This window comes from Arvicola amphibius, chromosome 8 (assembly GCF_903992535.2).
Source record: "Arvicola amphibius chromosome 8, mArvAmp1.2, whole genome shotgun sequence".
NCBI lineage: Eukaryota > Metazoa > Chordata > Mammalia > Rodentia > Cricetidae > Arvicola > Arvicola amphibius.
This window is the reverse complement of record NC_052054.1, coordinates 75,886,814-75,914,287: the sequence shown is the minus strand read 5'-3', so window position 1 is coordinate 75,914,287 and position 27,474 is coordinate 75,886,814. Positions and strand designations below refer to the sequence as shown.

General features: G+C 42.7%; 1 protein-coding gene across 1 annotated transcript in view; it reads left to right on the top strand.

Annotated features, from left to right (window-relative positions):
- The first annotated feature begins 1,121 nt into the window (after positions 1–1,121).
- LOC119821861 (carcinoembryonic antigen-related cell adhesion molecule 1-like) overlaps positions 1,122–27,474 on the top strand; it is a 58,089-nt gene continuing 31,736 nt past the window's right edge. Inside the window, exons 1-7 of the mRNA XM_038340968.2 lie at positions 1,122–1,185; positions 2,002–2,361; positions 3,876–4,154; positions 4,625–4,879; positions 7,123–7,401; positions 8,281–8,432; positions 22,872–22,995. Of these exons, the coding sequence (XP_038196896.2) occupies positions 1,122–1,185; positions 2,002–2,361; positions 3,876–4,154; positions 4,625–4,879; positions 7,123–7,401; positions 8,281–8,432; positions 22,872–22,995 (1,513 nt within the window). The remainder of the gene's footprint in view (positions 1,186–2,001; positions 2,362–3,875; positions 4,155–4,624; positions 4,880–7,122; positions 7,402–8,280; positions 8,433–22,871; positions 22,996–27,474) is intronic.

The window sequence follows — 27,474 nt, the reverse complement described above, 5'->3', positions numbered from 1 at the left end:
ACAACACAGACATGAGCTGCAGGTCTCCTCATGGACACCAGGGGGCGACAAGAAACCACATAATCACCAGGAAATCTCCCTGAGGCCTGAGCATGTCTTGCAGCCTTGTCTCCATCCCAGTTCCAACAGACCTGGAGCCCCCTCGCATAATCATTTCCTGTGTCTCTGAGAACCCAACTCTACAAGGAGACCCTATGTAGTCCCCTCCCCCTCACAACACCCATGAGGAAAGACAGGGAGATCACAGGGCAGTCACCAAAGAGAACAAAGGCATTCCAGAAGAGTCAGGGAGGACATGGGCAGACATGACACATTCAGAGCTCACAGGAAGCTGGGGGGAGGGGGTGTCTCCCTGGGGCTCTCCATAGGAAGCTGGAACACACAGTCCTCTTTCTAGGACACAGAGGTCACCTCCTCCTGCATGCAGGAATGTGATCCCCTGAGATAACTTGTATCAGACCTGACTGGTGACAGCAGTGACCATGGATCTGGTTCCTCCCCAGTTATCACTCAGACCTTTTCCAGGCCCTAGAGATAAGTGTCACTACCTCCGGGGAGTAACTCCCACTTTCCCAGAGCATTGAGATCCCAGGCCAACTGGGCTCTGCTGGTTTTTTGTGTCACAGGAAATACACACTTGGCTATAGGAAGTGCAGGGGCAAGGTCCTGGGGTGAGCTGCTGTTCTCTTGGGACACAGGACATTTCTGAACCTTGTGTCTCAAAGTTCTAGAACACTGAACCAGAAAGAAAGGAATAAGGCCGGACAGTGGTGGCACACACCTTTAATCCCAGCACTCGGGAGCAGAGGCAGGCAGATCTCTGTGAGTTCAAGACCATCTACAAGAGCTAGTTCCAGGATAGGCTCCAAAAGCCACAGAGAAACCCTGTCTCAAAAAACCAAAAAAGAAAAAAACAAAGAAAGAAAGGAATAGAAGGATGTGGGGCAGCACTGACACACAAACTCCACCCCCAGCCCACGTGGCTCCAGGAGGCGTCCTCCTCTGGGAAGAGGCTCAGGTCTGGGAATAAAAGCAGAGCAGACTCCAGAGCAGGCAGACTTGATAGCAGCCTGAGAAGCAAACCTCCTGTCCAGAGGAAGAGCCTAGGCCACAGCAGAGACATGGAGCACTCCTCAGCCTCTCTCCACAAAGGGCAGCTACCCTGGAGGAGACTCCTGCTGGCAGGTGAGGAGACATTCCTCAGGGTTGTGGGCAGCAGGGGAGCTCAGAGACTGGATGGGGTCTTCTGGGAGGGGGACTGTGCCTGAGAGGGGATATATGACTCCTGCTTGAAACCTGAGAGCAACAGGAAGCTCGCAGTGAATGTGAATTGGTAAGTGGGGAGGAAAACCTCAGGGGTTCCCCACTGGTAAGTTCCTCAGCACTGGTCTCTGTACCCTGAAGACTGACTCCCACAACTGTGTCAGGGTGACTCTCCAAGTAAAACTCAAATTGGGGCCAGTAAGCAGGGGCATTTCATACACATGACCCTGAGGAATCCGCACGTAAACCCCAGGCGCTGGGACACTGTTTTGCCCACAGGTGTCTGAGCCTGTTCCAGGCAGTGGGGTTTAAACCAAAATCAATCCAGTTCTCCTCACAGAGTCTTGGGCAGAAGACAGAGCAGCAAGGACATCTAGAAGTTGGGGTTGGGGTTGACAAGGACTTCAGAAGAAACAGAGCTGGGAAGGTCAGAAAATGAAGGCTTGGAGTCTTTAGAGGAGGAGATCAGAAAATACATGCCTGTACTCACAAAGATCCTAAGTGTGAGCAGGGATCTGAGGGAGTGAGGGGTGAGTTGTGTGGACACCCAAGAAGAGAGTTTCATTCAATGGAAAGATTAAGGGGTACAGAGGAATGGGGGCGATGTCCCTGACCTTCCTGCAACGGGACACACACACACACACACACACCAAGGCTGAGAGTTGAACACGCTCACGTCTCAATTTCTACCAAATGCAAAGATCTAATATTGATAGATTTTTCTCTCTTCCCTCTCAGCCTCACTTTTGATCTTCTGGAGCTCTCCCTCCATGGCCCAAGTCACTGTGGAAGCAGTTCCGCCCCACGTTGCTGAAGGGGCAGATGTTCTTCTACTTGTCCACAATCTGCCCGAGACACTCCAAGTCTTTTCCTGGTACAAGGGAGAAACTGTGGATGAGAAAAAGGAGATTGTAAAATTTATAAAACCCCAAGTAACATATAAAACAGGACCTGCATACAGTGGCAGAGTAAAAATATACCTCAACGGATCTCTGCTCTTATGGAATGTCGCTCAGAAAGATGCAGGACCATACATGCTACATATGAAAATGGGAAACCTTGACGTTAGGAATGCATCGGTGCAGTTCTATGTACACCGTAAGTAACCTCTGGGTCATTTGGACCTAATGCTACTTCACACATAGAATTGTCAGTGCTGGATGACTGTGTTATGGTCCCCACACTGTGGCTCAAGCCTTTAGTAAAGAACACAGAGTGGAGGAAACAGCAATAAATCAGGATCCCTCACGTGAATCCACCCTCTGAGAGAGGGGCTGAGGTAACTCAGTCCAGACAAGTCAGACTCTGCCCAGGGTCTTAGATGCTCATCATGAACATGGCCTTGAGAAAGACCCTTCAGGACTCAGGCAGGGCCTTGCTGAGGAAACCATGAAATTTTCACAGAGACATGAACACCAGGAGCTTTGCTCCAGATCTCTGTTCCAGACTCAACCAGGAATTCTGGTAAGCTTATAGACTGGGCTAAAATTTGAAATCCTGTCAGATTTAACAGGGGAGAATGCTTGACTTTAGGCTGGTAGTCTGCTGACCGTCAGCCTGTGAGAGCCATGTCTGAGGCAGGTCACCTGGGCATCTCCTCCTGAGACTCAGTGTGCTCAGCATAGGTGGAGGGGTATGAAAGGCAACCAGCCAGCTGTCCTGATGGTCTTCTGAGACCTCGCAGGAAGGTGGAGAGCCCGAAAGAGATGGGAGAAAAGTGTACAAATGGCAGCTCCTTCTCTCTGGGGGTCCAGCCCTGGGATTGTTTCCTGCAGGCAAATAGTAAGAGACACTGCTTGGTGGAAGGTCAGGCCATTGCTCACACTTCAGGTTACTTGTAGGCATGGCAACGATCATTTACCCTGTGTCCTATTCTAGGGAAACTGAGGCAGGAAACACAGTCACTGAGTCAGGGTCACACAGGCCATGGGTGGCACAAGCTATCTGTCCACAGCCACATCTCCAGCCTCCCTACCATGGAGACTCTATTAGGTGCCCCTGAGTCTTCTAGATCGTTTCCTAGACTCAGGCTTCTTTTAGGGGTCCCTGATTCATGTCAATCAACATCAAACTCCTGACAAGAATGGACCAGTTGAAGCTCAGCCTGACCTGAATGGCAGCCAGATCCTGATCTGTGTGGGATCTCTGATGGGCTGTCAGGTTCTCAGGGAAGCTCAATGGGAAGACTAATCATGACCTATCTGTAGGAGAGCCCTGAACAGCAAAGGCTTGGAGGGCGCTGATTCTTACTGAGCAGTGGAGGTCAGGGCAGCTGAAGGGACTAGCACCTTATGTCCCAAGACATGCAATGGGTGAGTGAGGTCCAGGAGATAACATGAGGTCTCTGATTCCAAGTCTCGAGTCTGTCCATCACCACACACTGCAGCTCAGTTCCCTCCTGGGAAAGCCCTTGCTTCTCCCACACACAGCACAGGAGGCCCCACTGTCTCTGAGAGCTCAGCTACTCCATCTGCCTGTAATTTGTTTCCTGCCTGATTCTTTGAGGATCTGGGTTTGAGGGGAGATTGGAGACAATCTCTGTTGAAAGAGGCCCTTGCAAGAATCAGAGGCACCACACAGGGCAATCTTCTCTCTCTTGTCTGCTTGCACAGCACTGCTACCCAAGCCCAAAATCACAAGCAACAATTCCAATCCCATGGAGGGTGAGGATGCAATAGCATTAATGTGTGAGCCTGAGACTGAGAATACAAGCTACCAGTGGAGGAGAAATGGCCAGAGCCTCTCAGAAGGTGACAGGCGGAAGCTGTCTGAGGACAACAGGACTCTCACTTTACTCAGTATTGTGAGGAATGACACAGGAGCCTATGAGTGTGAAACCCGGAACCCAGTGAGCACCTCCCGAAGTTATCCATTCTATCTGGAAGTTACCTGTGAGTATTATCTGTTTTATCCTTTTTATAGCTGCCTAAATACAGACAGTTTGAGTTAGGATACTCAGTCCTCTTGATTTGGTGGTTCAGACCCACCACACAGATACCTAGGCTGACCAGGGCCTCCTGGCCCAGCACGAGTACATGCAGCCAGGCTCAGCATGAGCTGGAATGGACTTGAGGGACTTCTCCTACCTAGGGAGGCTCAGGGTGATGGGGACAGGTGACAGCTCAGACTCAGGCTCAGTGCACACATGAGTGTGCAGTGCGGATGTTTGTGTGCTGTGCTTGAGATGGATCAGGATTTGTGCCTCCTGCATGAACACTCTTCTACTAATCTGCACCAGAGCTCTTGGGACCTGCTCCGCTGGGGTTATAGCACAGCTCAGAGAGATAGTGTGGCCTTCTGCAGACCAGGATTGCCGTTCCCTCTGCTGACATCACATGTGTCTTTGTTGTGTTTGCTCCAGATGGTCCAGATGTCCCGATCATATCCCCCTCAAATACTTACTTCCGTTCAAGGACAAACCTCAGGCTTTCCTGCCATTCAGCTGCTAAGCCACCCGCACTGTACTCTTGGTTTGTCAATGGAGAGCTCCTGTCATCCTCCCAAGAGCTCCTTATCCCCAACATCACTACTAACGATAGTGGATCCTATACCTGCCTCATCCATTACTTTGTCACCGGCCTCAATAAGACGACAGTCAAGAACATTACAGTCCTCGGTAAGTGGATCTCTGAAATGTCAGCACTAGGTTTGGAGTGGAGTCTTTTGGCTTTCTGGGAAGATGCAGCAGAATTTCATTTCCAGCCCATGTCTATGGGGACAAGCAAAACTCCCCTGAGCATCCTGCTCTATCCCTATGTCTGATCTTCTCCTGCTGCTCTGACTCTCCTGGCTGATAGGGATGGAGCTTGGAGTGTGAGGAGGAGCTTCTCCCAGCCTTGGAAACCTCAGGTTGTGGGAGAGACTTCCCAGGGGAGGGAGAGCCTTAAGGTCAAGATTCCTTTCTGTCACTAACACAGTCCTTCTTGTCCCCTGCATTTTCTTCTTATGTACTCCATGACTTAGAGGAGCACTCAGGGATTTCAACTGTGCTCACATTCTTTTTCTCCAAAAGTGTGAGAAGAAACCTCCCTCCCCACAGATGGGGACCAGCTCTGCTCCTATCTCAGGGGTGACTGGCTGAGCTCTGACTCCATGGGAGGGGAAGAGAGGGTGGAGAAGGCACCTGGGAGCTGGTTCTGACTTTGGTAAACCATGTCACTGAGGACTTGATGTTGCTCCCTCCCTTACTCTTCTCAAGGATTAAAAACAAAAGTATGGACTTCCCACAGGGCAGGGAACACTGACTGCTCTTAGGACTGGAGAGGGAGGGGAGGGAGCGTGGGGGGGGGAGTGGGAGGGAAATGAGAGGAGGGAAGGAGGTGGAAATTTTTAATAAATAATAAATAAACTAAAAACAAAAACAAAAACAAATGTCAGCCAAGTGTGCTGTTTTGTGCCTTTAAGGCCAGCACTAAGGAGGGAGAGTCAGGGAGATAGTGTGAGTTTGAGCCAAGTCTGGTCTACATGGCAAGTTCTAGGCTAGCCAGAACTGTACAGTGCAACCCTGTTTGAAAAACAAAAAGGCAAAAAACAAGACAAAATGCTAACAGGTATGGAAGATTAGAGTGGCAGACTTTGGTCAACTCAGTGGTCATTCCCGTCTTCTCTGTGGTATTTAATCCATCTCCATGCAGCAGGACGTAAATTTCTCTTCAAACAGAGATCCTTTACTTTGGGATTTCTTAAAGTCCTGAATTCTAGGAGTTAACACCTTTAAGATTAGCTGGGCTATCCTAAACCCATAACAAATAAATTATTTAATAAAAAAAACCCAGAAAGCTATTTTCTAATGCAGGGACCTGACTGTTTACACTCACAGAAAATGTGTGCAAGAATTTGCACAAAAATCAATGGGAAAAACATTCTCCCCATTGCTGGGTCCGTGGGGGTCAAGCAATGATTGCGGACAAACTCCCAAAGTCTATTACACCAGAAGCAAACTTTATTCCAGAAAAAAACTAAAAAATTAAAAAAATAAATTTCCCTGGGGCACAAATGTTTATCAGAGAAGGACTTGTAAGGCTGTGGAAAGATGGTTTCCAAATTCCCCTTTATATAGCAAGAAGCAACAAGCATTAGCAATGAACAAAGGAATTTTTACAATCTCGAGGTAAAACTCAGATACAAATTCTCTTTTTTAAAAAAATTTATTAACCGTGTTTTTCAGTTAAACTGGTGTTTGTGTTTAGTCCATCCTTTCTCTCTGGCACTTGCTGATGGTGTTTACCAAAGCTCTGCAGCCCCCTGACACTGCCAGTTTCGTATAACAGGGGAGGAATGGGAAAATGCACGAGCAAAAAGTCACATACATGCCATCATTTAAAGATTAACTCAGCTCACGTCAATTGCTGATCCTGCGTGGCCAGGGAACATGAAGGCTGACCTTCAGTTTACAGAGGTCCCTCAATTTGCAGAGGGTCACTTCAGTCTTGCAGATGGAGCTCTGGATTCTATAGCAAAGTGACCCACTGTTAACAGTTAATTCTTAAGGTGCTGAGAAAGCCTCTGGCAGCCTGCTTTCATTCTCCTAGGCTTACAACTTTATATTTCCTTATTTCTACATTCTAATTTCTGGAACCTACATTTCTATATTCTTATTCTTGGATTCTTTACCAATCCCCCTTAAGATTTCTGGACACGTGGGGTAAGTAGCCTCCTAGTGTGGTATCTACACTTATACCCTGAGTCAGGGGTTACTATGGGTGATCTGGGTAGAGGAAGATTCTGCTCTTACCTGAGAGACCATATCTTAAACCAAAACATGAGATCTTGCTTTTTCATTCTGTGGGCCCCGTGAGCTGGCTGAGATCTCTGAGGGTAAAGGACTCTCACCTGGTCCCCTCCACTGTTTATCCACAGAGCCAGTGACTATACCCTCCATCCAAGCCAGCAAATCTGAAGTCAAAGAACGAGACTCTGTGCACCTGACCTGCGACTTCAACACTAGTGACTCTACAATTGCATTCCGCTGGTTCTTCAATGGCAAGGGAATGGAATTCACAGACAGGTTATTCTTAATTCAAGACAGAATCCTCTCCATATCGCATGCCAGGAAGGAGGATTCTGGGGAGTATCAGTGTGAGGTATATAATGCAGTCAGTTCCAAGAGGAGTGACCCATTCCAGTTGCACATAAGACGTGAGTGACCTCCCCTCAATTCTTACTTCATAGTGTTGGGTGTGGGGCAACTTTTTATCAGCAGTGTGCACAATGTGTAAAATTCACCAGGAGAAAAACATGGCTCAGGATACAAACACAGCCAGCTTGGTGATGGATGCATGTTAATCTCATGATAAAATAAAATGTAAGCTGAGCACGGTGCTGCATGCCTTTAATCCCAGCCAGCACACCAGACCTAGAGACAGGTGATTGTCTATGAGTTCCCAACCTCCCTGGTCATTGATTATCAGCACCGGCCACTGTATGCTGAAGACTGACTTTCCCACTCTGTCAGGGTGACTCTGCAAGTAAAACCCAGACTGGGGTCATTAAGCAACATCATTACATATGACCCTGAGGAATTCACAGGTGTGTTTACCAGGTTCTGGGACAGTAATTTGCCAACAGGTATCTGAGTCTGTTTCAGGCAGTGGGGTTTAAACCAAAATCAAATTAGTTCTCTTTACAGAATCCTGGTGCCTCTGGGCAGGAAGACAGAGGAGCAAGGACATCTAGAAGGTGGGGTTGGGACTGACAAGCACTTCAGAAGAAACAGAGCTGGGAAGGCCAGAAAATGAAGGCTCGGTGTCTTTAGAGAAGGAGGTCAGAGAAGACATGCCTACACTCACCAAAGATTCTGAGTGTGAGCAGGGATCTGAGGGAGTGAGGGGTGTGCTGTGCAGACACCTGAGAAGACAGTTTTATTCAGTAGAAAGATTCAGGGGTACTGAGGAATGGGGGTGATACTGCTGACCCCCTCTCGATATGATATATACACAAGCACAGAAACACACACACACTCAGATTTCAATTTCTACGAAATGCAATGGTCCTAATAATGATGGATGTTTTTCTTAGCCTTTCTTATGACCTATTGGAGCTCATCCACCATGCCCGAAGTTATTGTGGAAGCAGCTCCGCCCCGTGTTGATGAAGGGAAGAGTGTTGTTCTACTTGTCCATGATCTGCCAGAGGAAGTCCGAGTCTTTTCCTGGTACAAGGGAGAAAATGTGATTGAGAGAAATGAAATTGCACGATTTCAAAAATCCAATAGAAGAATTAATACAGGGCCTGCATATAGCGGCAGAGAGAAAATATACCAAAGTGGATCCCTGGTCCTCCGGAACGTCACTAAGAAAGATGAAGGAACCTATATGCTACGTATGATAATAGCAAACTTTGATATTAGGGCACTTGTGCACGTCCATGTGAACCCTAAGTAATTAATTCTCTGTAGCTGCTGGTGGAGGAAGCCGTGCTGTGACCCCTGGCAATGAAACATACATGTTTTGCAAATGGAGCTCTTTAGAGGCAAGGCCCTTTGGAGAATCCCATCCATTTGTCAAGCACCTACGGAAATAATTCTTCAGACCTCTGTGCTGATCCCAGGGGTGCATGGTCTTCAGGCCTCTCTAACTTTCACTATGTTTATTCTTAGGGTGACTCTTAGTTCTGCTTTGTTAGTCATGATTGTGCCTGAGTTTACTGGGAATTAAAGACTCTGCAGAAAAATTAAATTTCTCTGGTGTGTTACAGAAACTAGTTTCTCGTCTTGCCCCTGGCTGCTTTTGCAGTCATCCTGCGTGAGCAGAAGGCGCTCACTAAGGTTAACGATTATGGCTTTTTCAGTTCTGAAAGAGATCAATATCCTCCAAAGAACTTAGAAAACGGTTTCTTAGAGGATAATATTAAAAAGTTACATGAACATAAAAGGAAAAGATATAGGACACAAAAGGTCAGGCATTTCTCCCGCCAGGACGTGAACACTAAGATATTCTTCCAATATCAACTTATTGGTAAAGGAATCTAAAACTCCCAGTTCCCTTAAGAGAAAAGTACGGGTAGGAATTGTCAGGAAGAATAGGAATTTAGTCCAGCAGTTAAAGCGTTAGCTATTAATCATTACTATTTTCAGAACTTATAAAGATTAGAATTATAACTGTAGTCCAGATAAAGGTGATACACAGATTACTTAGAGACTGGCACACACCTGAGAATGATATCCTAGGTGTGACAATACACTCAGCTGGTGACAAAGATATGAAAGTATCACACTGTGAAGAGCTAATCGCAGGGCTTAAGTCTCTTAGTTTGTAATCAGATGTTCACCGCCAGCTAGGGCACAGGATGAATAAGATGTGCCTGGCCGGATATAAACATTTGGCTTGCACTATAATGATATGGGGTAAAGGTCAATGACGTCAAGGGAGTGGGAAGAAGAAAAACTATAATGAATAAATGTTGGTGATTCTTGGAGAGTGATTAAAGAGAAATGATTTGAAACTGCTCAAGCTTGGAGGCATTAGGGCTTATAGAGATAAAGATGGCCTGAGCTAGATGGGAACATCAGTTAGAAAGACCAGTGGTCAGAGTCTCATTCTTTGCCAACTTCACATCTGTCCTGCGGCACAGAACCCCACTGGACCTGGACTCCGGCACTCATGGTCATGGGTGGAGCTAATTCTACTTCATGTAGGATAGTCAGTCCTGATGACTGTGTGTTATGGTCCCTACATTGTAATTCAAGCCTTTAGTAAAGGACACAGAGTGGAGGAAATAGCAATAAACCAGAATCCCTCACTTGAATCTACCCTCTGAGAGAGGGGGTGAGGTAACTCAGCTCAGGCATGTCAGACTCTGTCCAGGGTCTTCGATGCTCATCATGAACATGACCTTGAGAAAGATCCTTCAGGACTCAGTAGGGCCTGGCTGAGGAAACCATGAAATTTTCACAGAGACATGAAAAGCTGAATGAAGCTTTGTTCCAGACATCCATCCCAGACCTGACCAGGAATCTTAAGAAGCTTATAGACTGATTCAGAATTTGACCTCCTGTCAGAGTTAACAGGGGACAATGATTGACTGTAGGCTGGTAGCCTGTTGATGATCAGCCTGTGAGAGCCATGTCTGAGGCAGGTCACCTGGGCATCTCCTCCTGAGACTCAGTGTGCTCAGCATAGGTGGAGGGGTATGAAAGGCAACCAGCCAGCTGTCCTGATGGTCTTCTGAGACCTTGCAGGAAGGTGGAGTGCCCTAAAGAGACAGGAGGAAATTGTACGAATGGCAGGTCCTAGCCTCTGTGGGTTCTGCCCAGGATTCTTTCCTGCAGACAAATAGGAAGAGACATTGCTTGGTAGAAGGTCAGGTCATTGCTCACATTTAAAGTGAACTTGTAGGCATGTCAAAGCATCATTTACCCTGTGTTGTATTCTAGGGAAACTGAGACTGAAAACACAGTCATTGAGTCAGGGTCACAGAGGCCATGGGTTGCACAAGCTATCAGGACTGCTTGTTTTTATGCTGTATGAACTGGACATGTAGGACCCACAGAGAAATGACTGCTGAACTTGCCTAAAGGTGAGATTGTCCTTCAGTGTTCCTGCTTCATGAGCAAGTGTGCTAGATATTCTGCAGGACACACAAAAATGTTACTGACAAACTGTCAACATAGGCTGAACTGTCTTTGAAATTTCCTGCTTCATGGAAAAGTCTGGTGGATACTATGGGCCTGTGGGCTGAAGATTTGATGCCCCAATGATATCCAGGCAGCAAGTTGTCTCTGTTAATTCTAGAGTTTTTGAAGTTGCTTATAATTTACTTCTTGTTTACTTAAATAATATTATATCCTTCTGCAGTCTTTGGTGGAATTGAAGAATTTATAGTTTTCTTTATTTATGATAAAAGATAAAGTGTATACCAATATTGTAACTGTAATTCATGCTTGATACCTGTTTGCTATATGTAATTTTAGTATGTTAAAGTTAAAACCTTCCTTGTTTATTTAAACAGAAAAGGGGAGGTGATGTGGGATTCCTCTCTGTATCCTGTAAATACCATTAATGAATAAAGAAATTGCTTTGGACCTATAGAGGGGTAGAACTTCATTATGTGGGGGAAACTAAACTGAATGCTGTGAGGAAGAAGGTAGAGAGAAGCCATGGAGCCCTTCCAGAAACAGATGCTGGAACCTGTCTAGTAGGCCATGAGCCTCATGGTAAATATAAAATAATAGAAATGGATTAAATTAAGATGGAAAATCTAAGCATTAAGAAGTTAGAACTAGCTATCTAGGACAGCGAGGGCCTGAGGAAACAAGCTCCACTAGGAGCAGAAGCCAGGAGCACATCCAGTTCTGGGAGACAACCTAGTCCCCAAACACTGGCAGATCAGAATTCAGCTAGTCACTAGATCTAGAGTCAGCAGTCTTACCAGAAGAGGTACAGGGGAGTAACTGCTGAGCAAGTGAGCCAGAGCCAGAGACTGCTAGGGTCCAGATGTGAATCTGGGACCTTCAAGGGTGTAGACCTAAGCCAGGACCCCAGTGGGTCTGGGTGTGAGTCTAGGACCTTCCAGGAACTAGGCCTGATCCAGAACCTCCGCCAGTCTGGGTATGAGCGAACTTGGGACCTAAGAGGGAATAGGCAGGAACCAAAGATCTTGGCAGGGCCAAGTGTTAGTCTGGGACCTCTGACGGAGTAAGCAGGTCATCTGTGTGTCTAGTCTCACCTGAGCCTGGGACCTCTGAGGCAGTAGACTGGAACCAGAAACATTTCCAGGTCCAACTCCAAGCCAGGAACTGCAGGAGGTTATCCGGACCAGTATTTACAGAAATAGGGGAAAACCACCAACTTAGGCCAAGTAGGCCTGAGACAGCAAACTCCAAGGGAGCAGAGAAATGCACAGGAGTGTTGAGCTATCTCCACGGACATGGAGTAACCAATGGGGTAACTAAAACTCTGACACTGACCTATCACAAGGAAAAACCATCTGAGCTTTGGATTCACTGACACCTAGAAGATTATTCAACAGAATCTCAGACTGCCCCAACCACTCATATTAGAAGAAAAGATGAGTAGAAAAGGTAAGAACATGCAACACTGCAAAGAGCAACACAACACCAGTAAAACCAAAAGACCCTACAACAGCAAGACCTGAACAACCAAATATGGATCAAGCCGTAGAAAATGACCTAAAAAATAAATTCAAGAAAATGTTTGAACCTCTTAAAGAGAAAATGAGAAATTCCCTTAAAGAAATAGAGGAAAAGACAAACAAAAAATTGGAAGACATCAGCAAATCACTTAAAAAAACCAAGAAAAAGAAATCAAACATATGAAAGAAACTATTCAGGACTTAAAAACTGAAATAGAAATAATAAAGAAAATAAGAGCTAAGGGAATTTTAGAAACAGAAATCATAAGAAAATGATTAGGAACCACAAATGCAAGCATGAACAGCAGAATACAGGAGAAGAAAGAGAGAATCTCAAGTGCTGAAGATACAATAGAGGAAATAGACTCATCAGTTAAAGAAAAGTTTTAATCTAACAAAAGCTCAACCCATAATATCCAAGAAATATGGGACACCATGAAAAGGCCAAATCTAAGAACAATAGGTTTAGAAGAAGAAGTTCAGCTCAAAAGCACAGAAAATATATTTAATAAAACCATAAAAGAAAACATTCCCAACCTAAAGAAAGATATGCCTATGAAGATGCAAGAAGCTCCAGAACACCAAATAGACTGGATCAAAAAAATACTCTTGCCACATAATAATCAAAACACTAAACATACAGAGTAAAGAAAGAATATTAAGAGCTGAAAAGAAAAAAGTCCAAGCAACATATAAACGGAAACCTATCAAAATTACAGCTGACTTCTCATTGGAAACAATAAAAGTCATAAGGTCATGGTCAAGCGTTATGCAGACATTAAGAGACCATGGATGTCAGCCCAGACTACTATACCAAGCAAAACTTTCAATCACCATACAAGGATAAAGCAAGATATTCCATGACAAATCTAGATTTCACTAATACCTAGCCACAAACCCAGCTGGACACAAAATACTAGAAGGAAAACTCCAACACAAGGAAGTTGGCTACACCAACAAAAACACAGACCATTGATGGTCTCACAGCATCAAATCCCAAAGAAGGGAAAAATGCACAAATTAACATCAACAACAATGAAACCTAAATTAACAGAAGATAGCAATCAGTGGTCATTAAAATCCTTTAATGTAAAAGGACTCAACTCACCTATAAAAAGGCACAGGCTAACAGATTGGACACTAAAACAGAATCCATCCTTCTTCTGCATACAAGATACACATCTTAACCCCAAAGACAGACACCATCTCAGATTAAAGGGTTCAAAAAATATACCAATCAAAATGGACCTAAGAAACAAGCTGGTGTAGCTATCCTAATATATAACAAAATAGACTTCAAGCTAAAATTAGCCAAAGAGACAAAGAAGGTCATTTCATATTAGTCACAGGAAAAATCCATCAAGAGGAAATTTCAATATTGAACATCTATGACCCAATACACCCTCATATTTAAAAGAAACACTTCTAAAGCTTAAATCATACATTAAACCCCACACACTAATGGTGAGATACATCAACACTCTCTTTTCAGCACTGGACAGTCATTCAAACAAAAAATGAACAGAGAAATAAGAGAACTAACAGATGTTATGACTCAAATGGACTTAACAGACATCTATAGAATATTCCACCCAAACATAAAAGAACATGCCTTCTTCTCAGCACCTCATGGAATTTTCTCAAAAACTGGCCACATGGTAACAAAACAAACCTCAACAAATACAAAAAAAATAGAATAACCCAATGTACCTTATTAGATCACCATGGTTTAAAACTAGAAGCTAACAGCAATACTAATTCCAGAAAGCCCACAAACACATGGAAATTAAATAATGCACACCTGAATCACCAATAGGTCAATGAAGAAATAAAGGGAGAAATTATAAGTCTTCTTAAAATTCAATAAAAATGACCATACAACATACACAAAATTATGGGACACATGAAGGCAGTGTTAAGAGGAAAGTTCATAGCACTAAATGCCTACATAAAGAAGCTGAAAAAAATCTCACACTAGTAAATTAAAGAACATTTGAAATCTTTTGAACAAAAGGAGCAAACTCACCTAAGAGAACTAGATGTCAGGAAATAATCAAATTGAGAGCTGAAATTGACAAAATACAACTCCCCTTCATGATAAAGGTCTTGGAGACAGCAGGGATAAAAGGAACATTCCGAAACATAATAAAGGCAATATTCAGAAAGCCAACAGCCAACATTAAACTACATGGAACTTCAATAACTCATAAATATTTTCAGTAATGTAGCAGGATACAAGATTAACTCTATTTGATAAGAACTTTAAGTCTTCGAAGAAAAAAGTTGAAGAGGATCCCAGAAAAATGGTAGGATCTCCCATGCTCTTGGATTGGTAGGCTCAACATAGTAAAATGGCAATTCTACCAAAGGCAATCTATAGATTCAATGCAATTCCCATCAAAATCCCAACAAAATTCTTCACAGACCTTGAGAGAACAATAATCAACTTCATATGGAAAAACAAAAAAAAAAAAAAAAACAACAAGGATAGTCAAAACAATCCCATACAATAAAGGAACTTCCAGAGGAATTACCATCCTTGACATCAAACTCTATTACAGAGTTACAGTAATAAAAACAACTTGGTATTGGCATAAGAACAGAGATGTTGACCAATAGAATTGAATTGAATACCCGAGTATTAATTCACCTATCTATGAATACCTGAGTTTTGACAAAGGAGCTTAAATTCTACAATGCAAGAAAGAAAGCATCTTTAAGGAATGGTGCTGGCATAACTGGATGTTAACATGTAGAAGAATGAAAATAGATCTATATCTATCACCATGCACAAAACTCAAGTCAAAATGGATTAAAGACCTTAATATAAATCTGACCACACTGAACCTGATAGAAGAGAAAATGGGAAGTAGCCTGCAATACATGGGCACAGGAGACCACTTCCTATGTATAACCACAGTAGCACAGACAGTAAGAGCAACAATGAATAAATGTGACCTCCTAAAACTGAGAAGCTTCTGTAAAGCAAAGGACACTGTCATTAAGACAAAAAGGCAACCTACTGAGTAGAAGAAAATCTTCACGAACCCCACATCAGACAAAGGTATGATCTCCAAAATATATAAAGAACTCAAGAAACTGGACATTAAAATTCTAAATAAGCCAATTTAAAAATGGGGTACTGAACTGAACAGAGAATTCTCAACAGAAGAAGTTCAAATGGCCAAAAGATACTTAAGGACATATTCAACTTCCTTAGCTATCAGGGAAATGCAAATCAAAACAACTTTGAGATACCATTTTATACCTGTAAGAATGGCTAAAATCAAAAACACCAATGACAGCCTATGCTGGAGAGGATGTGGAGTAAGGGGAACACTCATCCATTACTGGTGGGAATGCAAACTTGTGCAACTACTTTGGAAATCAGTGTGGCGGTTTCTTAGGAAATTGGGAATCAATCTATCTCAGGATCCAGCAATACCACTCTTGGGAATATATCCAAGAGATGCCCAATCATACTATAAAATCATTTATTCAACTATGTTCATAGCAGCATTATTTGTAATAGCCAGAACCTGGAAACAACCTAGATGCCCCTCAATGGAAGAATGGATAAAGAAAGTGTGGCACATCTACACATTAGAGTACTACTCAGCAGTAAAAAAGGATGACATATTGAATTTTGCCTGCAAATGGATGGAAATAGAAAACACTATCCTCAGTGAGATAACTCCGACTCCAAATTATGAATATGGTATATGTTCACTCATTAGTGGATTCTAGCCATAAACAAAGGACAATAAGTGTATAGTTGGTCATCCTAGAGAAGCTAAGCAATAAGGTGAACCCAAAGAAAAACAGATATATGTCCTCCTAAAATTGGAAACAGACAAGATTGACAGGAATAAGTTGGGAGCATGGAAGTGGGGGTGAAGTGGGGGAAGGTGAGAGAGGGAGAGAGAAGGGAGAAGGTTGGGGAGAGCTTTGTGGAGTGGGTTAGTAGAGATGGAGGAAGGACATATATGGGAGTAGGGAAAAAGATATCTTAATTAAGGAAGCCATTTGGGGTTTGCAAGAGGCTTGGCTCTAGAAGGGTTCCCAGGTGTCCACAGGGATTTCTTCAGCTAGGACCCTGGGCAGTGGAGGAGAGGGTGCCTGATCTGGCCTTGTCCCATAGTCAGACTGATGTCTATTTTGAATATCACCATAGAACCTTCATCTTGTGACAGATGGAGATAGAGACAGAGACCCACATCAGAACACTAGACTGAGCCTCCAAGGTACTGTTGAAGAGCAGAAGGAGGGAGAATATGAGCAAGGAAGTTAGGACCATGAGGGGTTGTTCTACCCACTGAGATAGTGTGCCTGATCTAAGGGGAGTTCACTAACTCCAGCTGGATTTCTACTTAATGAGCATGGGATCAAACTGGACCCCCTGAATGTGTCTTTCTGACAATTGGGGCACACTAAGAGGCCAACGATAATGGCACTGGGGTTTGTCTCTACTCCATGTACTGGCCTTTTGGGATTGTATTCTATTTGGATGCATACTTTCTTAAGCCTGGATGGAGGGGAGGATGGCCTTGGACTTACACAGGGCAGGGTAACCTTCCCTCTCTTAGAACTGGAGGGGAAGGAGAGGAGGGGAAGTGGGGGAGGGGGAGGGAAGTGGAAGAAAGGGAGGAAGTGGAAATTTTGAATGGGATTATTTATAAAGTAATAAAAAATCTGCTGAAATCCAAAGCAAACCAAAACAAACCTCAACAAATACAAAAGAATTGGAATAACCCAATGTACCTTATTAAATCACCACAGTTTAAAAGTAGAAGCCAATAGCAATACTAATTCCAGCAAACCCACAAATACATGAAAATTAAACAGTGCTCACCTGAATCATCAATGGGTCAAGGAAGAAATAAAGGGAAAAATTAAATACTTCCTAAAATTCAATGAAAATTGCCACACAACATACACAAATTAATGGTACACAATAAAAACAGTGTTAAGAGGAAAGTTCATAGCACTAAATGCCTACATAAAGAAGCTGGAAAAAAATCTCACACTAGAGAATTAACAGAACATTTGAAAACTTTAGAACAAAAGAAGCAAACTCACCTAGGAGGACTAGACTCCAGCAAATAATCAAATTGAGAGCTGAAATCAACAAAATAGAAACAAAGAAAACAAAACAACGAATCAATAAGTCAAAGAATTGGTTCTTCGAGATAATCAACAAAATAGACAAACCTTTATCCAAACTAACCAAAAGGCAGAGAGAGAATATCCAAATTAACAAAATCAGAAATGAAAAGGGGAACAGAACAACAGACACGGAGGAAATACAGAGAATCATCAAGTCATATTTTGAAAACCTGTGCTCCACAAAATTGGAAAACTTAAAGGAAATGGACAACTTTCTGGATAAATATCACTTACCAAAATTAAATCAAGAGTAGATAAGCAAATTAAACAGACCTATAACTGCTGAAGAAATAGAAATAGTCATCAAAAGTCTCCCAACCCCAAAAAAGCCCAGGACCAGAGGGTTTCAGATCAAAATTCTACCAGACTTTCAAAGAAGAACTAATACCAATACTCCTCAAATTATTCCATACAATAGAAACAGAGGGAATATTGCAAAACTCTGTTTATGAGGCTGCATTTACTCTGATACCCAAACCACAGAAAGACATTACTAAGAAAGAGAATTACAGACCAATCTCACTTATTTACATTGATGCAAAAATACTAAGTAAAATATTGGCAAATCAAATCCAAGAACATATTAGAGCCATCATCCATTATGATCAAGTTGGCCTTATCCCAGAGATGCAGGAATGGTTAAACATATAAAAATCTGACAATGTAATCCACCTTATAAACAAGCTGAAAAAAATCACATGATCATCTTATTAGATGCCACAAAAGCTTTTGGCAAAAACAACATTCCTTCATGATAAAGGTCTTGGAGAGAACAGAAATACAAGGAACATACCTAAACCTAATAAAGGCAATGTACAGCAAGCCAACAGCCAACATTAAACTAAATGGAGAGAATTTCCCAGCGATCCCACTGAAATCAGGAACAAGACAAGGTTGTCCACTTTCTCCATATCTATTCAAAACAGCTCTTGAGGTCCTAGCTTGAGCAGTAAGACAACAAAAGGAGATCAAGGGGATACAAATTGGAAAAGAAGATGGTATACTCTCACTATTTGCTGATGATATGATAGTTTACATAAGTGATCGCCAAAATTCTACCAAGGAATTTCTACAACTCATAAATACTTTCAGTAATGTAGCGGTATACAAGATTAACTAAAAAAAATCAGTAGCCCTTCTGTACACATATGATAAAAGGGCTGGGGAAGAAATCAGAGAATCAACACCATTCACAATAGCCACAAATAGCATAAAATATCTCGGAGTAACTCTAACCAAACAAGTGGAAGATCTGGCCACCCAGACTCAAAAGTCACATAGAAACTATATTAATTATAATACTGTTTAGCCGAAGGCTCAGGCATATTTCTAGCTAGCTCTTACATCTTAAATTAACTCATTTCTATTCATCTATGTATTTCCATGTGGCTGTGACATTACCTCATTTTCTATGTCTTCTTTTCTCAGTGGTTGGCTGTTTATCTGCTTGAGTTTTTCTACTCTCTCTATATATCTCTGTTCAGATTACATGCCTGGCTTTATTTGGTTGAGCTGTTGACTGAAACAGCTTTATTCATAAACCAATAAAAGTAATACATATACGCAAGGACATTCCGCATCAGTTTAGCATGTTGGTTACAAGTTGTTATGGATATTGATCATAAAAAACCAAACAAAGGAGATTAGAATTAGGGTTCCTGTTTTTTTTTAAGCAGGAGAATGCTGTTGGACAATGCTCTTGTACATTGTAAAGATTTGTCACTTGTAGGGAGCAGCGGGCTGCATTCCTGCCTCCCAGATCCTATCTGCCTTGGTAGCTTATGTCCCCATTCTGTAGTGAAAGCTGCGGGCAGTCCTGCTTTTTGTCCTGCCTGGCTACTGCATGGCTAGCTTACAACCCGAAATGACAATACCCAAACTGTATTCATTTAAACACTGCTTGGCCCATTAGTTTCAGCCTCTTATTAGCTAATTCTCACATCTTGCTTTAATCCATATTTAGTAATGTATGTAGCACTATGAGGTGGTGTCTTACAGGCAAAGATTCAGCATGTCTGACCTGGTGGCTGGCTCCATGGCGTCTGACCCAGAGAGGAGAGGCATGGCGATTGACCTCACTTCCCTTTTTTCCAGCATTCTGTTCTGTCTACTCCACCTATCGAAATCCTGCCCTATCAAAAAGCAAAGGTAGTTTTTTATTAACCAATGAGAGTCCTCCATCATTTCCCCTTTTTCTGTTTAAACAAAAAGAAAGGCTTTAACTTTAACATAGTAAAATTTCATGTAACAAAACAGTTATCAATCAAGAATTACAGTTACAATCTATATCTATTTTATCTTGTATCATAACAATGGAAAACTATAACTATCTATCTATACTTCAACTCAATCAAAGACTCCAGAAGGATATAATATTACCTAAGCAAACAAGAAATAAGCAACCTTCAAACTCTAGAAATGATAGAGACATCTCGTTGCCTGGACAGTCACCCAAAGTTCTTTTGTATCATTGGGGCATCCATCTTTGGCCTACAGGCCCATAGTATTCAGAAGATATTTCCATGAAGCAGGAAATTTCAAAGACAGTTCAGTCACTTTCTGCTGTGTCCTGCAGAATGTCTCACAGACTCTTTCATGAGTCAGGAACCCTGAAAGACCATCTTACCTTTAGGCAAGTTCAGCAGTCCTCTCTCTCAGGGTTCTCTGTGTCCAGTTTATGCAACATTCCAGGCAAGAGCAGTTTCTTGCCCAAATGGCTATCAAATTCCATAAGGATCCTCTTTGATGCCCATCATCCTCTTGAAGTAGATTGGTGCTGCCAGGAGCAGACATGTCTTATTGTCATGAAAAGCCCTAAGTTATTAAAGCATTTAAATGCCATATTCTATAGTCTTTGAAAGATATTAGGAATGCCTATCTAACTGAAACATATCATTCTATATCTAGAAAATCTAACTAAGATGACTACAAGCTTGACTATTATCAATGATTATTCATTAACAACCTATATTTCCTAATTATATATTACATTTTTAAATGAACTACACAATCACAATACCTTAAGATCAGAAATATATATACATATAACAAAATTAACCTTAAATTTATATCAACGAAGCAAAATTTATAGCAATGTAAATTATTCATAATTATATCATATCCCACTTTAAATGTAACAGAACATTTTTAAACAATATTTGGGAACATGGATGTAGTTATCTCTCCAAACTTCTTCCTGCTGTATGGAGGCGCTGTTAATCAGGTCTTTCATGGTGTATAACCTGTGTGCTAGATTCATCTCAGTCAGCAGTTGAGCAAAGTAATTTCTTGAGGGTGTTCACAGCAACCTTTCAGGAGGGCATGGTCTATCATACCATATTGGGATAGAAGCAATCCACAGGGTCTTATTTTCTGTAAAAACAAAAGAAGAATCTTTTTTCCAAAGTATTATATTCTTAGATCCAAATTCTTAAATCATGGTGTTTTCAAAATATCTATCTTGGATTAGTTCAGCAGCATTTATAAACAAATATCTTTTAGCAGCTCTTGCTCCTTGCTCAGCATTCAAATAATTCAAAGAGAGCATAATAACTTACAGTATCAAGATTCTCTGTATATTTTCCATCTTTGTGTGGCTTTATTTTAACCTCTATTTTATTTATTTTTACTTTTATTTTTTGATATAGGTTTTCTGTATATCGTTGTCATGAAATAACTTTGTAGTCCAGGCTGTCCTTGAACTCACAGAGATCTGTCTGTCTCTGCCTCCCAGGCATTGGGATTAAAGGTGTGTGCTACCATACCTTGAAGTCACAGAGGTCAATCTACCTCTGCTTCACAAGTGTTGGGAATAAAAGTGTGTACTACCACACCCAACTACTCTCCTTCTTCCTTTTTTACCCTAAGAACTTTAACCTTTAGCCTGCATATATTTTTAACACATTGTAAACCATTTAGAGGTTTTCTTCGACTTTGAATCTAAGCCAAAGGTTTTCCTGGAGAATGCAATGGGGGCTGGAGAGAAAACATGGATGAGAATTTGTAGGTGGAGGCTGCTTATTCATGCCTGGCCACTCAGACCTGAAATAATCACACAGAAACTATATTATTTGCAATACTGTTTGGCCAATAGTTTAAGTGTATTTCTGCCTTACTCATGTCTTGAATCAACCCATTTCTAATAATCTGTGCATCACCAAATGGCTGTGGCTTACTGGCAAGTTCCTGTCACACCTGTCTCAGGAGGTGGCTACATGGCATCTCTCTCTGACTCTGCCTTCTTTCTCCCAGCATTCAGTTTTGTTTTCCCACCTAGCTCTACTCTGCCATATCACAGGCCAAACAAGTTTCTTTATTCATTAACCAATAAAGGCAACACATATACAGAAGGACTTCCTATATTAGGAATTGGAGTGGCTCTATTTTTTGTGCTATGGGGGAAAGGAGCCATCTTTGAGTAGGATGGGGAGTATAATAAGGGCCTTAAAAGTTTTAGCTATTAAGATTCCCTTACAGAGTTCAATTAAAGACACCACAGATAGCTAAGTGGGGGGGAGGCTAGAAATCTGAGGATAAAGATCTGAGGGGTAAGAAATATACTCATATCAGGAATCATCATCTGTCCACATTTGTTTATTTACTCTTCTTTATCTTCTTTCTCATTTCTATCAATCCCCCTTGCCCTCCCTTGTTCCTTGTTCCATATCGTTCTACCAATTACAAACATTTCAGTCATATATACCCTTAAAACTAGCAATTCCCCAGCCCTAGCAGTTCCAGGGATGGAGTTCTTTGGCCCCATAGAAATTCAGATATGGGTTTTCAAACTCACACACAGATCCATACACATCTGGTGAACTCCTTAGTGGAGAAAGTTAGTTAAGAAAGGACTTAAATCATCAGGGGCTTCTAGACAGGAAAGTAATGTGTTACATTACACTTCCAGGTAGTAGATAGAACTAAAAGGTTTATTTTCAGCAAAATATGAATAGGGCACAGATTGTATTTTAAATCAGCACACCACTTCTTTTCTCCCAGCGTAGAAGATACCAGGTAACTAGGCAACCTACTTAAACAGTCAGGTAGAAGCTGATGGCTCTTGATCAGATAATACATACACCAGATGGTAAGTTTTACAGGTTGAGGTCTGGAGTTGAACTTACTGCTCTAAGCAAAAAAGAGACCCAGGCCTCTAAATTATCAGTTCCTGGCTATGCTGTTATCAGCCATTCTGATCTGACTGTGGGTGTGTGGATCTTCTTTGGGTTGCAGTTAATTATTCCTTCTCCTGTCCTTGAGAGTCCTGAACTAAAATCATCAGTAAACTGAGGTGAAGGTAAGTGTATAGAGTTAGAGTTGTTTAAGTTTACTGTATAATGTGTGGCTTGTAGCAGGAGGATGTGGTGGGGGTAGAACACAGAGAGAGAACATCTGATTTTCAGGAGCATGGCAGCTGGAGCTACTCATTTGTCACCTGGGAAATGAGAGTTAGCCCCACATTGGGGACCATCAAAGGTGGGTGCTTGTGGACACCCAGTCCCAGATCCCAGAATTTCTGCATCCTGGGGCTGTAGAGATATGCTGCAGGCAGGCCTGCTTTTTGTCCTGCCTGGCTCCCGCACGGCTAGTTTATGTTCCGAAATAACAACACACAAACTGTATTCATTTAAACACTGCCTGGCCCATTAGTTTCAGCCTCTTAATCACATCTTGACTAACCCATATCTAATAATCTGTGTAACACCACGAGTGGTGTCTTATGGGGAAAGATTCAGCATGTCTGACCTGGCGGTGTTTCTTTTACATATGAGGATATTCTTGTATTTGGGGCATAGACATTCAGTATTGGTGGAATTTTTCTTTGACTAATACGAAATGACCTTCTTTGTCTCTTTTGACAGATTTTAGTTTGAAGTCTATTTTGTTAGATATTAGGATAGCTACAGCCACTTGTCTTTTAGGTTCATTAGATTGGTATATTTGTCTCCAACCCTTTACTCTGAGATTATACCTGTCTTTGAGGTTGAGATGTGTTTCTTGTATGCAGAAGGATGGATTATTCATTCATCAGATGGAGAGGCCTGATGGCAGCAGCAAAAGCAGCAGGCAGGTGCCTTTGGGCTGGAGCCTCCCCTGAGCCATGTTATAGACATGTGGCTGGGGCCGGGTAAGGTGGGGAAGTAGCTACTAGAGGCCATGGTCCGCAGCTGCCCGCTGGGCTTAGCCAGGGCTTGGTCTGTGTGCTCTGTGATTCAGTGGGACTGCTGGGGGACAGAAGAGGTGGCAAGATGAAAAGGCATTCACCAAGGAGCTGGACCAGTGGGTGGAGCATCTGAATGAGTGTAAGCACCTGAATGAGGACCAAGTGCAGATTGCTCTTAGATGGTTAAACTCCCCCTCCCATTATATATATTCAAGAAAAAAAACCCTTATATATTCAACATCTCAGAAGACACCAAAACCTTCCTTGCCTCATTTTTGAAAGGAATGCTGCTGCGGATGTTGGAACTTCAGGGGCCTGATTCATAGAATTCTCAACTCTGCCCATACAAAATGCTACCCAAATGCATGACTTAACTCATGTCAACTGGAGAGGACTCAAATACCTATACCCCCAGACCTCTGCAACAAAATTAAAGAGAATTGTTCATACATGTAAGACTTGCCAACAGTTTCTCCACCACCCCCACTTTACAAGGGTACCCATGAGGGTTAGGACCCAATATTATTATTTGGCAAACAGATGTAACACATTACCCTTCATTTGGCAAATTAAAATACTCTAAGGCATGCTAGGCTGCCATCCACTCAGGGGAAAAGGCAGCAAAAGCCACTTCTTACAGTATGTTTTGCTACATTGAGACTACCACAACTGGTCAAGACTGACAGTGGGCTCTGTTTTATAAGTAAAACATTTAAAGAATTCTTCCAGAGATGGAATATATCCCATACCACCGGGATCCCATACAACCCTCGGGGTTAAGCGATTGTTGAAAGACATCACCAATATCTCAAAGAGGTCTTTATAAAACAAAAGGGGGAGAAGTCTCCCCCATCTATACCTGCAAAAGGCATTATTAACCATCAATATTTTAAAATTTCAAAAATCAGATGAACAAAATAGATTCCAGAAATATTGGGGATTCCTACCAAAAAGGCTCTGCCTAAAGGTTAGGTGGAAGAATCCTCTAACCAATGGAGGGGCCCAGATTCCTTTTTGACACTGTAATGATTTGTTCTGTCTCTTTAAGAGACAAGCCATGCCCACCCCTCCCCCATCCACTGAGGCAGGCAGATCTTCCTTCTTGCTTCCAGCCTGACTCTCTTCCTTTTCTGTCTCCCTCTCAGAGAGGCAGCTTCCATCTCTCCCTCTCTCTTTTTCTCTCCCTCCCTCTCCCCTCTCTCACTCTTTCTTTGTCTGCCTCTCTCCTCTTCTCCTTTCCCCCTCCATAACCCACTAAATAAATGTCCAACCTTACTCTGCATGGTGTGCCTGTCAATGTCTCTGTCTCTCACCCTCTTCTGTGTGTCTCCCTGCCTGAGACCAGCCACCTTCAGAGACCTGCGACGTGGTCTCATGTGTCATCCCTTCCTGGGACTGGCTACATGCTGCCCCTGCCTGCCACCACATGGCCTGCTGCCTGCTGCTGCTTGGGGACCTGCAGCGTTTCTGCTGCTGCACCTACTCAGGAATTCTGCAGCATTTTTATTAATCCATTTCATTGGTGCTGTGACTTGGAAGGCTCTCTCACCCCAAGCCCCTCCCCTGGGGTCAGAATCCTGAACTGGGTATTTTTTTCACAAGAACCACATGTTCCATATGCCTGAGAAAGATTTCTATAGCATGATTTCTACTCATACCACTGGCTTTAATTGGTGAGTTTACCCCATTCTGATCAGCTTAACTGTTTCTCTGATCCCAAAGAGTTGACCGATGAGCTCCTAGCAATCTTCTGGTGCTCCTAGAAACAGAGGAACTGCCCCCAATCACAGTCTTCAAGGCTAAGGTTGTACCCTTTGCTGACATTCATCTCTGAATTGCTTCCCTTAGCTAAAATTGTGTTTGGACTGGCCCAGGGCTGATCCACCTGCAACTGGGGACCCAGGGTCCCTTAGATTCTTCTTTCTCTTTTTTCCTTTTCTTTTCTTTTTTCCCCCTTGCCATGAAAGGCCACTCAGAGCAGCCTCTGGTTTCTCTGGGTTCCAACTTGTCCCAACCTGATCCAGTCAGGCCTTACCCTTCCACTCGTGGCCAGGGGATGCCCTCCCACGGGTCTTGTGAAGGTCAAGCTGCTTCACACCCCGCCCACAGCTGAGAGACATCTCACTGTGTGCCTTGTGGTGTTGCCATTTTTGTGGGTTTTCATGGTTTCAGCTATGGGTAGCAAGCCATTCATGTCCATCCCTCCCTGGGATGAATGCCTTTTAGAAGCCCTAAAACCAGAGGCCTTAATGTTGTACTTCTTCAGCTCCTACCCTCACTCTGCTGGTGTCCTGCCAGCTCCACTTTTATGGGAGCTTTCTAATTACTGTCAGCACACAGGCAAATGGACCCTGCCATGGCTACTGCTGCCAACAAGATTGGTAAGATCCATGAGGTGGCTTTTTCAATTCCAGCCGTTTGCTCCCCTGCATGGCTTGTGGCATGGTGGCTCAGCAACAGGGAAGATCATTCCTCTAGTCCTCTCTTATTATTGAGCTTTAAATCCCTGCAGCTCAAAAATTGTGGCTTTTCAATACAACATGTGACTGCTGCCATTTTGACTGAGGTCAGGCTACCTTACTACCATCTTAACTGAGGTCAGGTGACTTTACCGCCATCTTAACAGAGTAGCTTTCCATATAACATGTGACTGCTGCCATTTTGACTGCAGTCAGGTGACCTTACCACCATCTTAACTGAGGTCATGAGACCTTATCACCATCTTAACTGAGGTCAGATGACTTCACCACCATGCCATCTTAACTGAGTGACTTTTCCATACAACATGTAACTGCTGCCATTTTGATCGAGGTCAGGTGTCTTTGCCACCATCTTGGCTGAGAACCAGGTCAGGTGACCAAGTCCTGACATTTTTACTGACCATCCTTACCCTGCCTGTTCCCCCAGTTTACTTATGTTTTTGTCTCAATTCTTCTTGTTAACTCTATTGCATGTGTGTTTTGTGTAGTGGCATGCCTTTGGTAGGGCTCACCAAGAGCATCATCCACTTTACCCAATTCCTGTTCTCTCTCTCTCTCTCTCTCTCTCTCTCTCTCTCTCTCTCTCTCTCTGTCTCTCTCTGTGTGTGTGTTCATACATGTAACTTAAATGCACCTATGTTTACTGTTAAATGTTATAATTATCTGTTCATTGCATTTTATTTCAGACTACAATACAATAAATCTCATGTTTTAAATTGGTATGTACTTTTAAGTCTCTTACAAAAATGCCTTATATTTAATCCAACCCTTATTTAAAATATATTAAGATGTTCCCTACTATTGTCAGTTCTGCCATTAACCTTCTCCTTCTATTGCAAGCAGTTTTTTCTTCTTTCTGTCTTTTTATGATTGTAAATCTTACCTAAGTTAAGAGCCAGTACAGTCAAGCTCAGACCCAACTCTCCAGGCAGATTCTATACAGTAGTTACTGTCAGATCCGGTAGGCCCCAACATAGAAACTATCTTTCCCTACCTGGACTGGTTCCAAGGCACGAGAAATAACCAGACACAGTGCACACAGTCATCATGGAAGGGCATCTCAGGCTTCCTCCATCCTGAAGATCTACCCGCATTTATTATACAAAACACCTTTTAATTCCCAGGTAAACCAAGGTGGAAGCTCATTAATATTCTCTTTCTGGGGGACATGGGGCTAGGGAAACACCTGCAACTTAGTCACCAGCTTTGGCAAACATCTCTCCCCAGGCAATCTACATTTTTAACAAAGGAGAAAGGAGCAATACATCCTGGCTTTTGTTAGGCAGCTGTCTTACTTGTTTGGCAGGGTTG